Consider the following 16,036-nt stretch of genomic DNA (forward strand, 5'->3'; position numbering starts at 1 on the left):
CTGGTCGAGACTGCGATGTACTGAAATTTGAAAAATATTTTAAGCCTCTCGGAGAAACCTTTCTTAAGTTTTTAGAAATATATTTTAGAGGAGCGTGGAGAGCGTTCAACATAATTTACTTACAAGGCGATTAGTTACTTACATACATATGTATATATTCAGGCGGACAATTTGCTGAGCTATCTGCATCTACAATTTTTTGAATATTTATCTTTAAATACGAGCCTAAGCAGGTTGTTGAATTCCTCTTATCTGGCCGTGGGGACATTGAAAATATTCCGAGCTGCATGCAGCTCCTGGGGAGAGAAAGGCACAGTTGCTGTTGCAATTTCTGTTTTGTAATTGGCTTATTTACGTATTTTTTCTGCGCCCGACATTCAACGTCGACCGTGCTGTGCTGCAGGGGTTTTAGAGTCCCTGGCCTTTGTTTTGTAATTGTTTCGAAAGTGGGCGACAACGAGGAGCGGCGGGATACAGTAGGCGGCGAAAGTTAACGTCATTGTCGTTTCCGAACTCGACGACGTTGGGTCGCTGTCGTTTGGGCCAAAAGAAGAAGGACGACATTAGCGGCAACTGTTTTGAGTGCTGCTTCCTGCCGGTCTGTTCTTTATCGTGCCTGCACCACAAGCCCCGCCCACCTACCGCCCATCTACCGCCCACTGGCCGCTTTCAAGTGGCGTTCGAGTGGCAGCCATTGTGCAGCATTATGATGAAAGTTTGTGTCGCAAAATGCAAATATTTGAAAGGTAATTGAATTTGAACTTTGCCGCTCATCGTTCTCGTCTCCCACTTGGCCACTCGAGCTGCCTGCTCAGTATGTCAGGTGTACAGAGCAAAAACAGCAGCCAAACTCCTCTTAAATTCAGGACCCTATCCCTTAAATATTAAATAGCTGCTTTTTATAATTTGAAAATTAAATTTAATACAATATTGAATACACCAAACATATTTTGTTTCTCTGCTTTCTATGCCACAAAAACCACCTTAAAGGCTGGGAAATGGTCGGTTTAAAAACGGTAGAAATATGATAACGAATATATATTTTATAATATAAAAATTATTTTTTGGTTTTTTGTTTTCGCATTTGTAAACACAAAAATAAACTAAGCTTACACAGATTTATTGTACAACTAAAATACATTTTGATTCGCATGCACAAAGATTATTTAAGTTTTTAGTATCGCAGGTCAATGTAGAAAAGTTGGCTTCAAGTGTCCGATACCGCGCGTGCAATGGCGTTTAAGCCTCAATGGTAAATATTTGACAAACAGCTTACATGCTTTATTTACCCTAGCCGAATGGTCAACACAGCACAAAGGCCAAATCGCACTCGCCCTGTCTCACTCACAGCGCCTCTGTCTCTGTCTCACTCTGGTAGTCATTTGTTTGTTGTACAAATTATATACAAAATTTGCACACTCATGAGGGCATTCAGTTTTCATGTTTTTGAGTACACATGAAAATCTATACAAGTCTGGAAAACACAACTGCCCCTTTTCTGCACCAGGCTATGTGCTCAATTTTGGGGCATGCCGCAGGTGCAGTGAACAATAAATTTTGATGAAAATAAACAATTATTTAGACATGATTGGCTTGTTGCCTGCCTTTTTTTGAGTTGTCAGTTCAACTTCTGTCTGAGTTCAGCTTTTGTTTTTGGACAATTGCTTTGATTGGACGATACAGTTTGGGAAACCTTAAACCTTAAAAAAATTACACATTTCACAGGAAAATAATAAATGCTATGAATTATACAGCTTAGACTAACACACATTTTTAAATGTACATGTTTTGCCAGATTCATTATCAAATTGGTTATCAGAAACATTTCTAAGAGATACATTTAAATGTATATTACTTAATTCTCTGAAATATTTTAATTGAAGAAAAAAATAATATATTAAGAGAGACAATTGTGGATAATTTGGTATCTGTAATCTGTATGAAATTAATTATACGGTTTTAATAGATTTTAATGCTTTAAGCGAACTATAGTTAGAAACCGTTGTTATGAAATACAAGCCCAAACCCAATTAGCACAGCTCGAAGTGCTTTTTTTTCTGTATTGTGGCTAACGCCCCCTAGCTCACTGGGGGCGTGGCAGACACTGTCTAGCTTCTTCCACCGCGTCAAAGACAGTAAATTGGAGTGCAAAAAGTGGAAGCCTTCTTTTACTCCTGGCTGCGTTTCTTAGTCATCTTTTGTTTGTGCTAATTTCCTGCGGTGGGAGAAAGGAAAAGAAATAAATGGAAATATAATTAAATTTTCGCACAGGGGCAGATGTGCCACATAAATTTCTTGCACTTTTGCAGTGTTTTATAGCCCGTATATACTATTGTGTCAAAATGTTGATTTTTAAAAGGTATTAAAATCAGTTTGTGCACTTCAGAAGTAGTACTTTGCAAGAGGTACTGCATAACTACTCTTCTTGTTTTAAGGATGGGGACTTGGAAATTGCTTTAGGAAAACAAAGTTGACTTATTCTTCGAAAGGTTAACATTGTGACCTGTCCTTTGTAAAGTGACCTTTGATTGAAAGTAGCAAGAGCGCCGACATATTTTGGGTCCAAGCATCAAAGTCGAGCAGATTGATAGCTGGGAGATGGGCACCCGCTTTCTCCCAGGTTCGGCAATCAAAGTCAAAATTGGCTCACAATTGGCAAGTAATCGAGAGGACGAGAGTGCAGTACCCCAGAAAACGTTGACATCGTTTTCAGTTTTTCGTCGGCGCGCTCAAATTTCTAATTTCATTAAAATTTGTTCAAAGGGCTGACGGCAAAGGGCGGTTGTCGGATGGATGGATGTTGGATGTTGGATGTTGGAGTCCCAGACGTTGACAGACACAAATCGACACAATAGACGTCAAGCGCAGGCGGGTGGGCGAGGGGCGGCTCTGGGGGATGTGGGTGTGGCAGCTTTGGCAATCAAAGAGCGCCGATCAAAGTTGAAAATCGATTTTAATTGCAATCGAGGCTCAAAGCCGCGGTGCTCGATTAGCGGTCAAGTGGGCGAGTGTGTAGCTGTCAGTGGACATTAGCGGGGCGTGGCATGTCGGAACATGGTCCAATGGACGTTTTTCTGCTTCCCCTTTTTTCCAGTTGAAGTACAGCTTTCGACCATTAACAGTGATTTTTTTCTACTGAAACTTTGGCTCTTATGATTACGCAATTCAGAATATTGTACAAAAGAAAAATAATTATTTATCCCATGTTCAATATCAACATAAATATCGCTTGCAACAAATTGTTCTTTTGGGAAACTCTTATAATGCAATTGGAACCTATACTGATATCGGTGGAAACATTAAACATGTTTTTAGAAGTTAGGAAATGGGAAAATTCTAACCATCCATGAGATTTGTATCAGGCTAAAAGTCAGTGACTAGCCCCCAGTAAAACAGCACACGCTTTAGTCTTCCCAAACGCTCCAAAGGGAGCACATCAAAAAATTAAAAAAATGCGGTGCGGTCAGTAGTTAAGTTGCGAAATTGAAGTCGAAGTAAGCTCGAGGCGTTTTACCAGTTTTAACCCAAAATTATCTCGTTTTGAATTGAGGACTCACTGCGAAACAGTTTTAAACAAACAAAATTATGATGCTCTCCAAAAGCAAACAGCTGATTGGCATGTCGCAATTGCTGCAAAAGCAAGTTTTGGGCTTCCTGCCACCGTCATCGTTTCGCCTGGAGAGTGGCTATCCGGCGCCCTTGAAGCCGCGCAAGGACCTAAAGCCGATGAAGAAGAAGGATAGGTCAAAGGTGTACGATGCCTGTTGGCAAACGACGCGAAGGACCGAGTACAAGTGCCGTTCGGATCCGGAGTTTCAGATGCACGCCTTTATCGATTCTCGCAAGAGTTGTTTACAAGATCCCTGCGCCACCGAAATGTTGGCCCTCGATCTCACCCACTACAAGCCCTCGGACATGGGCAAACGTAAATACCCTCGTACCTGGTTCGAGTGTGTGGTCAAGCGGCGGAAGCGCAAGGCCCACTGCGTCCCCATACCGCCGCCGATGCCGCGACGCAAGCGCAAGTCGAGCAAGGCCATCTGCCCCGTGGATATGTGCGTCCTGGGCAAACAGGAGCTTAATCTGATCAAGCCCTGCGTTAAGAAGCCAGCCACCTCATGTCCGCGCTTCAAAATGCCCAACTGCTGTGTGGCCGCACGCAATCCGCCCAAGTGCCGTCGTCCCTTCAGACGATGTGGCCGTAGACCCAAGACCAAGTATCCAAGTTTCTCGGAGTGCAAACGTGATCCCTTCCCGGATGCTCGACCCATCGAGTGCAACTGCCTGCTCAAGCCGGCCATCTGCGACATGTGGCGCCACTACCGACGCCGATTTGGATAATCTACTTCGATTTCATCAAGGGATTTTTACCAAGTTTTGACCTATCTAAATTAATGTCTCGAAAGCCTACCGCATGCTGAAATTCAACTAGCAACAAAGTAGCTTTCGTATTCTCTGAGCATATGACAATTCCCTCCCAACTATATGTTTTGTCATGCTCGTATTGAAGAACTATAAAAATTGGTAACTGTATGTTTAAATTCATTGGTATTGGGCTTTGCAGAATCTAAACAAATATTAAATATGCTTACATCGTTTCCCAATAAAATCTTAAATCTTAAATAAAGTAGTGGCTATCTAATCTCTCGTTTTACTAAACATTTAGGTGATATAAATGATATGAATTCGGTACTGGCATTTGGCGCCGGGTGCCCTGACATGCTCGCAAAAATGCAATATGCAACAGCCCGTACGCGAGTTTGTATCTGCAGATTGTCCGAAATGGTTACAATTCCCAGGGAAATAACCAAATTCCATTATACAGATACAAATCAAATTGGCAAAAGGCATTGAAAGGGATCAAATGAGGGTTGGTTGCAGAGGTTGGAGGTAGGGATAAAATGCAAAAATCAAATTACCCGGACTTGAGAAATCGCAGACATCAGAGAGCCATAAATCAGTGGGGAATCGAAGGGAAAGGAATCGTACTTATATACGAAATTGTTACCGCTAGTTAACGGTTTATTGATGCGTCGCTTTTGGCTGAATTTATTGGCCTGGTCGTTGGTCTTTCGCTTCCGCACGCAAATAGAAAATGGCCAAAACCGAAATGGAGGAAAATCGTGCAAAGCGTTGAATTGATTTGGCTCTTAGCCGACTTCTTAAGCTGGCCAAATGCTTTGCTTTAAAAAATACCTGGGTGCCAAGTGTGGCGAGAAATCAAAAATGAAAGAATAATTCGCAGGCTTCAAGGTGAAAACTAAACTTTCACGCTTTGATAACTTTTGAAGCTGAACAGCAACTTTTCAATTTATTGATACATAAAATATTAAAAGTATACCTGCATTTTCGATTTAAACAAGAGACTACAAGCCACTGTAGTCGAGTCCCCCGGCTCTCAGATACCCTTTATGCAGCAAGTGGAAGTGGGAACAAGAACTTTTCACATTTTTCTAGCATATCGATAGAATTTCCTATTTCTATCGAAATGCCACCAAACCATTAAATTAAAACAAAATTGAAAAATGTTTTAAATGTTTGGGCGTGACAGTTTTAAGCGGTTTGTAAGCGTTAGAGGGCGTGGAGTCAGGAATCTACATGTCTAATCTCATGTCCCTCTTCCTAGCTTAATAGTTTCTGAGATCTCGACATTTATACGGACGGACAGATGGAAAGACGACGGACAGGGCCAGAACCTGATCAAAAATATATATACCTTAAATGCTCAGAAACGCTATCTTCTACCAGTTACATACTTTTTAACAAATCCTTTTAACGGGTATACCAAGTAACTAGAACGCTCTTCTTCCCCATTCAAAAGCATTTTGACTAAACATTTAACATTTTACATTCCAGAAAAAGGTTCTATATTTCTCCACTTAGATTTCCACTCATGCCCGACCTCCTGACAATTGATAATGAACAATGGGGAGGATACTGTGCTGCATCTGCCAAGCTACGCCGATCGCTATACGGACATTCCCCGTCTCATCCGATTGAAGTTCATAGCTCAGGTCTGTCCGCAACTAAGTGTTCCTGCCCTCGAGTTGGCCCTCAATCATGTGAAGACCACCTACAATGTCAAGTTGTACGACGAGCTGTACAAAACGCTCTGCGTTGAGGTGGGCAGGAAAAACCCCACGCAGCCCAAGGGAAAAGAACGTCGTGCAATCGATGGCAACGAGGCGAGTACGTCGAGTGGCAGGGGTAGAGCTGTGGTGCCCTATGATTTCTACTGGGTGGAGGACAACACCATGGAGGCCACGCTGATGCTTCAGGAACTAGACGCCGAACTGAACTTCAAGAAATCGAATTCGGGCAGCTCCTATGTGCGGCGCATTCTGGAGGAGATCGGGGATCATTACGAGAAGAGTGGAAACCTGCAGATGGCAGTCAAGTTTTATGCGCGAGCCAGGCCCTACAGTACCAGCAGCGAGAATGTAATCAACATGTTCCGGAACCTGATTAGGGTCTCTATTTACATGGACAATTGGTGGCACGTACTCACCTACATCGATGAGGCCAAGCAGTATGCCTATGGATTCGAAAATCTGGCCCTGGAGGTTCCAGGACGTCTGAGCTGTGCCGCCGGTTTGGCTCACATGGGCCTAAAGATATACAAATCTGCAGCCCAATATTTCCTGAACACTCCGTTTGGGCGGTACGATTACGATAAAATCGTGGCCCCAGAGGACGTTACTCTATATGCTGGTCTTTGCGCACTAGCCACTTTCGATCGAGATAGTTTACAGCTGCACGCCATCAACTCAGAAGCATTTAAGCCATTCTTTCAGCTGTCGCCCAAAATGTGGAACATATTGGCCAAGTTCTACGCCAATGAGTTCGATTCCTGCATGAGCCTGTTACGCGAAATCGAAGATCATGTCAGGCTGGATGTTTATCTGTCTCCCCATGTCAATGTGCTTTACGACATGATAATGGGCAGAATGACGAAGAAACGAAACAGGGAAGTTATGACAGAATCTTTGAAAAAACATCAATTAAAATAAGTATTATGCCTTTTTGAATATAAATCAAATTAAATTCGAACACATATTTGAATTTCAAGGACTCTATTTAAAGAACCTGTTCACTTTACAACAAATAAATTTATGTCTCAAGCTCTTACTATTATTTATAAACTTTTTCGTTGAGTGCTGCATGATACTTTAAGTTTGCAGCAAAATACGTCTAACTAAAAGGATTTCCTCTGTATTGTCACATTTTGACGAATTCTGCAGGAGTTTCCAAGTGAAAGCTTCTGTTTTTGCAACAATATAGGCACAGTAATAACAACAAAATATATAATTACATTTTTCGTGTGCTCAGCGGAACGAACGAGCGAACTTGGAATCTGACAAAGAGGACAAAATAAGGGGAAAGGACTGCGAATACAGTGGGTGGTATTCAGTGCAAGGTAGTGAGCGAGCAGGAGTTGGTGAAATCATGAAATATTGCATAGCTGAAGTGATTTTTATGAACTCTTCAAAAGTAGCTCAGTGAAAGGCGAATAGACAGTGGAAGAACTTGGGCTGTTTGCTCAACATAAAGGTTCCCGGCACGCTAACGAGCTTAAAGATGTTGCACAAAGTGCGCACTGAAATTGCATCCATAATAGCGCCGCCCAACGGAAGCGGCATGATAGAGAACTCTGTTAAGAGGGCAAAGGTCAAGAGCAGATCAGTTTTTGGAGCTCAGAAAAAGTAAGCCACTCCACAGTTTAAGATGGATTTCACTCCTTAAGGTGCTCTTTGAAATATGCATTTAATTAGATTTATTTAGAAAAGTTATTGCACATGCATTCGTTGGTCTCTATTTTAATATAATCTATTTAATCTAATCTCAATCTAACTAAATTCATTTGGATTTAATAGGATTTAGTCTTACATTGAGTATATGCATGTAAAATTCACTTAGGTTTCATTAAACCTACAATATTTTCTGCATTAGATTAGATTTAATTTTTAATTGGCACACACAGACGTGGAGATGTTGGATTAAAATGCTAACAAGACTGGCGAAATACCAGTTTTTTTTTTGGGGGAGGTAGACAGAGACACCTGAGCCAGGAATATGAAAACTATTGGGCAAAAACGGTGGATAAAAGGGCTCTGTTTGTAGAAGTGAAAACTTCGTCCAGACATTGTGTTGAGTAATTCTTTTGTAATGCGGAAGGAAGCCCAAAACAACACAGTGCGCAGCGATTTCCGTGAAGAGGGAAAGGGCAGCGGAAATAACTTCAAGACAAAGCACAGAACTGACCTGCGTTCGGTGGGCTGGGTAAATTGGGTGGTAAAGGGGTTCGCAGATAAATTGCTGCAGTGTTTAGTTAATACTTCTGACCGTCTTATGGCCTGGCCTTTCGTCCTTGGCTGCTGCGTCCAATTTAACAGGATACCGAAGGAACAGCGATGGATTCTCGCAGCTAGATACAAGGAACAAGGAACAAGGAACAGCAGCTGGCTCGACAAGTTTATCTTTTGTTACATTGACTTCCGCTGAGAGATACTAAACTAGAAAACATTCTTCTCCGCCTTCCATTCATGCTTTTTCTGTTTTATTTGCCGGCATTTCTTGCAGGTTAGCGCCAAAATCCTGGAGGAGGAACAGAGGCAGCCCGGAAAACTTAAACAGAAATTAAAACGCATCTGGACTATGCACAGTGGGTAAAAATACAACTTATTGTATACAGTAGCTAACTTGTTTACTACTTAATATAGTCATAGCAGTGTGGCGAAAATTCTTTTAATTTTTTTAGACATATATGTACATGTAACAAATTTGTAGAACACACCATTGACGAACACTTGACATTCGTATATACTATATAAATCAGTGTTGCGCATAGTATAACAGTAGGCAGTTAGTCGTATATCGATAGGTCATTTTTAAGTGACGTTTATTATTCGATATTGGATTGTCGATACAAATTGGTGTGTGTAAAATGGACTCGCAGGAGGGAACTCAGTGCCATATCCTGGCCATCGTAGTCCGGGTGTGTGCGTTTAGCGCGTTTACGTACTACACTGCCAAGTGGATGATCAACGCGCTGGACCCCAATAACAAGATCCGGGGCAAGGCGAAGTATGTGGCGGAGGAGCAGCTGCGCAAGCTGAACTCCTCGGCAAATGGCGTGGGAAAGAAGTTCCGAGCTCGTGACTTTAGTGAGCATGAGATGATGATCGCTTCGCATCTGGTTACTCCCGAGGACATCGATGTCAGCTGGTCGGACATAGCCGGTCTGGATGCGACTATCCAGGAGCTCAGGGAGACGGTGGTGCTGCCAGTGCGTCATCGTAAACTCTTTAGCCGATCGAAGCTGTGGCGGGCGCCCAAGGGAGTCCTGCTGCATGGACCGCCCGGTTGTGGCAAGACCCTGATCGCCAAGGCCATTGCCAAGGACGCTGGGATGCGATTCATCAATCTGGATGTCGGTGTGCTGACGGACAAGTGGTACGGCGAGAGCCAGAAGCTGGCCACAGCCGTTTTCACACTGGCCAAGAAGCTTCAGCCCTGCATCATCTTCATAGACGAAATCGAATCCTTTCTCAGGATGCGGGGTAGCAACGATCACGAGGCCACCGCCATGATGAAGACTCAGTTTATGTTGCAGTGGGACGGCCTAATGAGCGATACCAACATTTGTGTCCTCGTCTTGGGCGCCACAAACCGGCCGCAGGATCTCGACAAAGCCATCCTGCGTCGAATGCCCGCTCAATTTCATATAGGAGTGCCGCGAGACTGCCAGCGACGGGAAATCCTGCAATTGATCCTCCAGACTGAGCAACTGAGTCCTTCGGTTAACCTGAAGGAACTGGCCCGCTTGACGGCGGGATTTTCAGGATCGGATTTGGGCGAATTGTGTCGCCACGCATCCATGTACCGCATGCGCCAGTTTATGCGCGAAAAGCTGAGCACCGGCGAAAAAATTGGAAAGGGCAAGATTGAATGGGACTTCCAGGTAAAGGATCAGACCCTGCAGGAGTGGGAGCACTTGGAAATCCAAATGGACGATCTTCTCAAGTCGCTGTCCCTCATGAAGGCGTCGAAGCTTCAGGCGCAGGGCGCTTTTCTCGAAAAAGATCTGGAATTGGACTGAGAACGCCGCATTGGGTATTGATGAGCATAAAATCGGTCTCCATACCGACAATAAAAGCTTTGTTATGTGCTGCATCAATCTGTCGTGGATAAATTTGCAGTTTTCTCTCGTCTTATTTGGAAACTTTCATTGCTTAAAAACATAAATTTTATATCAAAATAATATTTTTAAACTCTAATAAGTCAAACTTCTTTCAAAAAAGTGTCAAAGTGTCCTTGTCTTCCTCTCACATACACTTACACGATAGTCTCTGCCGCAGTACTTGTATGTTCAATAACAAATTCCGTTTCACTGCCAAGCTCATTTTTTTCCAGTGCTTCCCCATTATCTTCCGGCTAGTTCTACTTTACGAGGCTACCCACTTTATACCTCACTAGTTCGTCCTAGCCAGTTACCCAGTTACCAACACCCCAACTTTCAGCCCGACCAATATTTTTCACATTTCATGGCATGCATGAAGAGTTTTTGCAGCCATGAAGAGCGGCGAGTTATCTGAAAAAAAAAGGTCTGCAACCAGGAACGGCTGCGAAAGAACAGCACCAGTAACAGCAGCAGCACAGTGGCACAGCAACAAAAACTCAAAATAACAACAGCTACGACAGCAACAACAAAAAATCTTTTATGTAAAATTGAATATTCATAAGTTGATTCACAGAAGCGGCAGAAGCCTAACTACGGACCTCAGCCTCCGCCTCGTTTGCTTCAGTGTTGCTCTTGCGAAGAGTATTTTTATTCCTATCATGCATATGCAATTCGGCAGTAAGGAAGTTAATTAATATATAGTAGTCGGTTTATGCAACTCATACTTTCAACTCATACTTTTTCAGCCTAAATTCAAGTTTGCATGAAGATATCCACCTAATAAGTGTATTCAATACTTATTTAATATCTTTGTATCTATACATCTATTCATAAAATAAGCCCTAAATTTATGACTTAAAAGTCAATAAAACATTTGTCTCGAAAATTCTCAAATTACTACATAAACTGAGAACGCCAGGTTTTTAAAAAGGTATGCGTCATTATTAAGAAGCAGTAAAATGAAGTTCATGTAAGTAAAATTAAGTACATTAAGTAAGTACTACATTTAAGTGGCATTTCCTAAATGGGCAAAGGGTATTTTAAATTCGGCATTTAGGGCCATGCAATGAGGTCCTTTGTAGGCAGTGTTGCTGCAATGGACTGCTCGTTGATTGTTTTGTGTGCAGTTTTGTTTGGCTGAGTGAACCTGCAGACGCTTCCGCGCCACGCCCCCAACTCATCTCCCGCCCACGCACACTTACACACAGAGAGACACACAGGCACATGCAAAAGCTGCCGGTGTTTGCTATTTTGTCATGCAAATTGTATTTATTGCGGCCAAAAACCAACAACAACACCGAAGCCGCACAAAGATATGGGGGCGTAGACTGCCCCGCCCCGCCTCCTGTAATTGTTTGCCATTTGTCATTGTGTGCGTGTGTGAATGGGGTGGGGTGGGGTGTGGGGCTGCGTATGTGTGCTCTATTGTAAACAAGAAAATTGACTGCCGTTGGTGACCTGAAAGCTTGGAAACACTCTTTCGAATTCCCCGAAATGCAATGCACTGCCCTAAATGCACTGGAGATTCTCTAAACAGAAGGTGACCCTAAGTGAAAACCTTGTGATATTTCTGTTTTCTCATTTTCAAAAGAACACTATCAAGGATAAAGTATAACACGCTCTCTAAGGTAACGAACAAATGACAATTGATTGTGACTTGTAGCTTTCGTATTAAGCGAGCTCAGTTCTCTTTTTATACCCGTTACTCGTAGAGTAAAAGGGTATACTAGATTCGTTGAAAAGTATGTAACAGGCAGAAGGAAGCGTTTCCGACCATATAAAGTATATATATTCTTGATCAGGATCAATAGTCGAGTCGATCTGGCCATGTCCGTCTGTCCGTCCGTCTGTCTGTCCGTCTGTCCGTCTGTCTGTCTGTCCGTCCGTATGAACGCTGAGATCTCAGGAACTACAAAAGCTAGAAAGTTTAGATTGGGCATACAGACTCCAGAGACATAGACGCAGCGCAAGTTTGTAGATTCATGTTGCCACGCCCACTCTAACGCCCACAAACCGCCCAATACTGCCACGCCCACACTTTTGAAAAATGTTTTGATATTTTTTCATTTTTGTATTGGTCTTGTAAATTTCTATCAATTTGCCAAAAACCGTTTTGCCACGCCCACTCTAACGCCCACAAACCGCCCAAAGCTGCCACGCCCACACTTTTGAAAAATGTTTAGATATTTTTTCATTTTTGTATTAGTCGTCTAAATTTCTATCGATTTGCCAAAAAACTTTTTGCCACGCCCACTCTAACGCCCACAAACCTGCACTTCTACTAGCTGAGTAACGGGTATCAGATAGTCGGGGAACTCGACTATAGCGTTCTCTCTTGTTTCTTGATAAGCTTATGTTACATGTCGATTAAAATAAAATGAGAGCTTCGTTCACTTGAACGGCAGTATCGCGATGAAGGCACAACTAATCGCAATGCCAGTAGTTAGTATTCTCCTATTGTTTTTTCTCCCCTTACCAGTATTAAACCAATTTCTCGACGGCGAGTGCGGTGTTCAACCCAATGGACAGACAGTTAAACGATCCTCGAGTCCCTGGATAGCATTTCTCCATACAACTGATTTGATATTCGTGTGCACTGGAACTTTGATCTCTCGCAGTTCGTATTAAAACCATTATTTTTAACATTGGCTTCTAAGAAACGGATTTATATGATTAATTTCCTTAGGATTAAACGGATTTCTTTTTAGATCTGATACTGACTGCTGCGCATTGCATAACGTCCAACACGCAACTGTAAGTAGCTACTCAAAACGATGCAAAATCATATCTAAATATATGTTTACCTTCCAGAGTAGCTCGGCTTGGGGAGTTTATGGGAACCCTGGAGGAAAACCCTTTGCCAGTGTTGCATGATGTAAGGGAATGCAGCAAGCATCCTTATTTCGATATGATAACTCATGCGAATGATATAGCTGTTCTGGAGCTTGCTACAAAAGTTGTTTACACAGGTGGGTTTGATTCTACACGATTGCATTTCCATGTACATAGTGATGTTGCTAGAATGTCTTTGAACATGTCACAATTCGGTCTTTAAAGAGAACGCGATTTCTTTCTTTCTAGACAACATCAGGCCAATCTGCATTGTGTGGGATCGTTCGTGGAAACGCCATATGGATAGCATTCAAATACTAAGTGGCCCTGTTCGGGGCAAGCCAGAGAACGACAATGACGGTGGCAGCAGAATCTTGGACATCCGACGCCAGCCACCAGAAATGTGCCACAACTATATGGGCACCTTCAGGGAGAATATATCAAGCAGTGTGATCTGTGCTGGGGACTCGAACAGTAATCTATGCAACGCGGACTTCAGCAGTCCTCTGGGCGCCATGGTGCTTCATAAGAAGTTACAGAGATTCGTCCAGATCGGCATCGCCACATCGAACCAGAGGTGCAACATGCCCAGTATCTACACGAATGTCCTAAGCCACATCGAGTTTATCCTGCGAGCATGGCGGCATTATAGCAAAGGTAATAGTTCCTCGGGAGCAAGTTCACCTACAAAGTCACCGACAAAGTCACCAACAAAGTCACCAACAAAGTCACCAACAAAGTCACCAACAAAGTCACCAACAAAGTCACCAACAAAGTCACCAACAAAGTCACCAACAAAGTCACCAACAAAGTCATAAACAAACACACCTATGAAATCAACGAAAAAATCACAGACTAATCGTAAATTAAATTAAATTAAATTTTTTTAGTGATATACAATAGATAAAGTGTTTTTAAATATTTCGATTTTGTTTAACTACTTGCCTTTCAGGAAAGACAAAATACTTTTTAAAATGTCATCGAGCGTAAACTGACTTAGCCAACTAATTAGATTGTCTCAAGTATTTACGATTACGATTGTATGCGCCGTTTAGCTTGACGGTTTTATGTAAATCGGTGTAATGAAATCTGATGCAGCTGTGGCGTCTTCACAACAGCCTACTGAAGGCGTAATTGAGCCAAGAGAAACTTTTTGAAAAGGATTTTAACAGCCAGCAGCAATGAACAATTAATTTAGTAATGCGCTGTGACAATGTCATGTGAAACTGAAAGCTTACAGCCGATAAAATTTAATGTTTCCCTCTGGTAGCTAATTCAAAGAGCACCAAATTACAGAGGACTTTACTATTTAAATATACGTAATTTGGAGAACATGTGGGAGACGATTTTTAACCTATATTCTCTGAATTTAAATTGAGTTATGGCCTTCGCATTATTCAATTATTTACCTTTTGCAACTTATCAGATAGCATAAATATTAATTTCTTAAGTCCTTCAGTTGGCTATTTCAATTAAAATGTGTACTTCAGCAAACCACTTGACAATTAACACACTCTTTAAATGACAATTTCTTTGCCTCGGCTGTTGATAAACTGCATAATTTATGTAATTTGCTGCACCGACAGACACACTCACGAGCACTTATTGATGACAATTATTTGAAATACTTTTAAGTGAGTGGGCAACAATTTATTGAATTAATAATTAACTGCAATTGCGCAATACAAAATTTATTTTATTGCTGTCATCAAGTGGCTGGGAGAAGCCAAACCGGGATGGCCCTGTGCATCATTAACTAATTTTAGTCGCATTCATAATTTAATTGATTTAAATGGGAATAGCGATTTCTCTGTCAATTATCGCACCCCATGTGCACGAATGTGCAGTTTTAGAATAATTGATGACATTTAATATTAATTACATTTTACAATTTAACTTGAAACCCTTATTTGCAAAGAGCACATCCCGTTTTTTCCCGTTGCATGCCGGCAGTTCTCGAGGCTTTAACTAATTTCATTACTATGCATTAATCATGCACCGCATGTTAATAAATATTAATGTCCTTCAGCTAGCCAGCGAACTGCCAATTTTGGCCATAAAATTTCCGGAAAATTTTGCATAAAAGTGTACTGATTTATGGCATTGCCAAACAAAAAAAAACAAACAAGTTCATTCTACCAGTAGGGTTGTAAAAAAATCGTGCACAAATAACAATTAATTATCTAGTAATGAAACGAAAGTGTTGCGCTTACTATTGAATCGACCTTACCTTACCTATAAAAATTTCAGTTTGGGCCTAACAAAAATATGTATGTAGCTTATTTAACAAAAAGTACATATTACATATGCATTAAAATGTTTAATCACACTATAGTTCTTATTTTGCATAGAACATTACAATATAACTAATGTAAACACTATATATGATACACTGTACCGATATGCCTTCTTTCATTCTATTAAAAGAGTATTATATTCGTGGTTCCTGTGGCCATTTGTTGCATTCGCTACAATCCTGGCTGTTTCAGTCTTTTGGTCATTAAACGCATCTGTGTGAGAAAAAAAATGGTGGAAAAACTATTAAACTCCTTTGTAAGGACACAAAAAATGAGAGACAAAATAGACGAAGGTGAGGGGAAAACGGGAGTGCTGGAACCTCAGTCTTTTGTGGGAAATGGCAAAATCTGTGCTCTTGCGCACGACCATTTCTATTTCCTTTGGCCATTTCTAAAATTTGCATTTTTCATGCCACAATGTATAAAATTCATATTTATAAATCTTTTAACTGCACACACCACACCAAACACAAAATGGGACACATCAAAAAGCCAAAGCACAGACAGAAGTAAAAATGTGAAAATAGGAAATGAAAACGAAAAAAATAAATAAAAACTGAATGCCATTCAGTTAGGCCGACTACAAACATCTCTTTACCTAACAATCAACTACAAAATGTATGTGTTTAAATTAATAAACGACTTCAGACTTTCAGACCTTTTAATGATATTTTTAATTGGCTACACATTTGAAAGTAAGCTGCAGTTTCAGAACGTCGGGATCGAA

General features: G+C 41.4%; 4 protein-coding genes across 5 annotated transcripts; all 4 read left to right on the plus strand.

Moving 5' to 3' along the window:
- The first annotated feature begins 3,390 nt into the window (after positions 1-3,390).
- LOC120458840 lies at positions 3,391-4,642 on the plus strand. Its single transcript, XM_039646665.2, has one exon. The coding sequence runs from the start codon at positions 3,586-3,588 to the stop codon at positions 4,339-4,341; it is 756 nt and encodes a 251-aa protein (XP_039502599.1). The 5' UTR covers positions 3,391-3,585; the 3' UTR covers positions 4,342-4,642.
- Positions 4,643-5,770: 1,128 nt separating this feature from the next.
- Positions 5,771-7,106, plus strand: LOC120443698 (COP9 signalosome complex subunit 1b). Its single transcript, XM_039622939.2, has 2 exons — positions 5,771-5,788; positions 5,857-7,106. The coding sequence occupies exon 2, from the start codon at positions 5,919-5,921 to the stop codon at positions 7,008-7,010; it is 1,092 nt and encodes a 363-aa protein (XP_039478873.1). The 5' UTR covers positions 5,771-5,788; positions 5,857-5,918; the 3' UTR covers positions 7,011-7,106.
- Positions 7,107-8,838: 1,732 nt separating this feature from the next.
- LOC120458860 (outer mitochondrial transmembrane helix translocase) lies at positions 8,839-10,192 on the plus strand. Its single transcript, XM_039646690.2, has one exon. It carries the CDS (start codon positions 8,945-8,947, stop codon positions 10,097-10,099), a length of 1,155 nt encoding a protein of 384 aa, XP_039502624.1. The 5' UTR covers positions 8,839-8,944; the 3' UTR covers positions 10,100-10,192.
- An 866-nt stretch (positions 10,193-11,058) lies between these two features.
- On the plus strand, positions 11,059-13,858 carry LOC120458012 (proclotting enzyme-like). 2 transcript variants are annotated; one of them, XM_039645512.1, is made up of 5 exons: positions 11,059-11,150; positions 12,660-12,797; positions 12,867-12,934; positions 12,992-13,149; positions 13,262-13,858. In XM_039645512.1, exons 4-5 carry the CDS (start codon positions 13,014-13,016, stop codon positions 13,828-13,830), a joined length of 705 nt encoding a protein of 234 aa, XP_039501446.1. In that variant the 5' UTR covers positions 11,059-11,150; positions 12,660-12,797; positions 12,867-12,934; positions 12,992-13,013; the 3' UTR covers positions 13,831-13,858. The 2 variants fall into 2 exon arrangements, with proteins under 2 accessions (XP_039501446.1, XP_039501444.1); XM_039645510.1 differs by lacking the exon at positions 11,059-11,150 and adding an exon at positions 11,518-11,808.
- Positions 13,859-16,036: the final 2,178 nt, after the last annotated feature.

The sequence above is a fragment of the Drosophila santomea genome, chromosome 2L (genome assembly GCF_016746245.2).
Source record: "Drosophila santomea strain STO CAGO 1482 chromosome 2L, Prin_Dsan_1.1, whole genome shotgun sequence".
Taxonomy (NCBI): Eukaryota; Metazoa; Arthropoda; class Insecta; order Diptera; family Drosophilidae; genus Drosophila; species Drosophila santomea.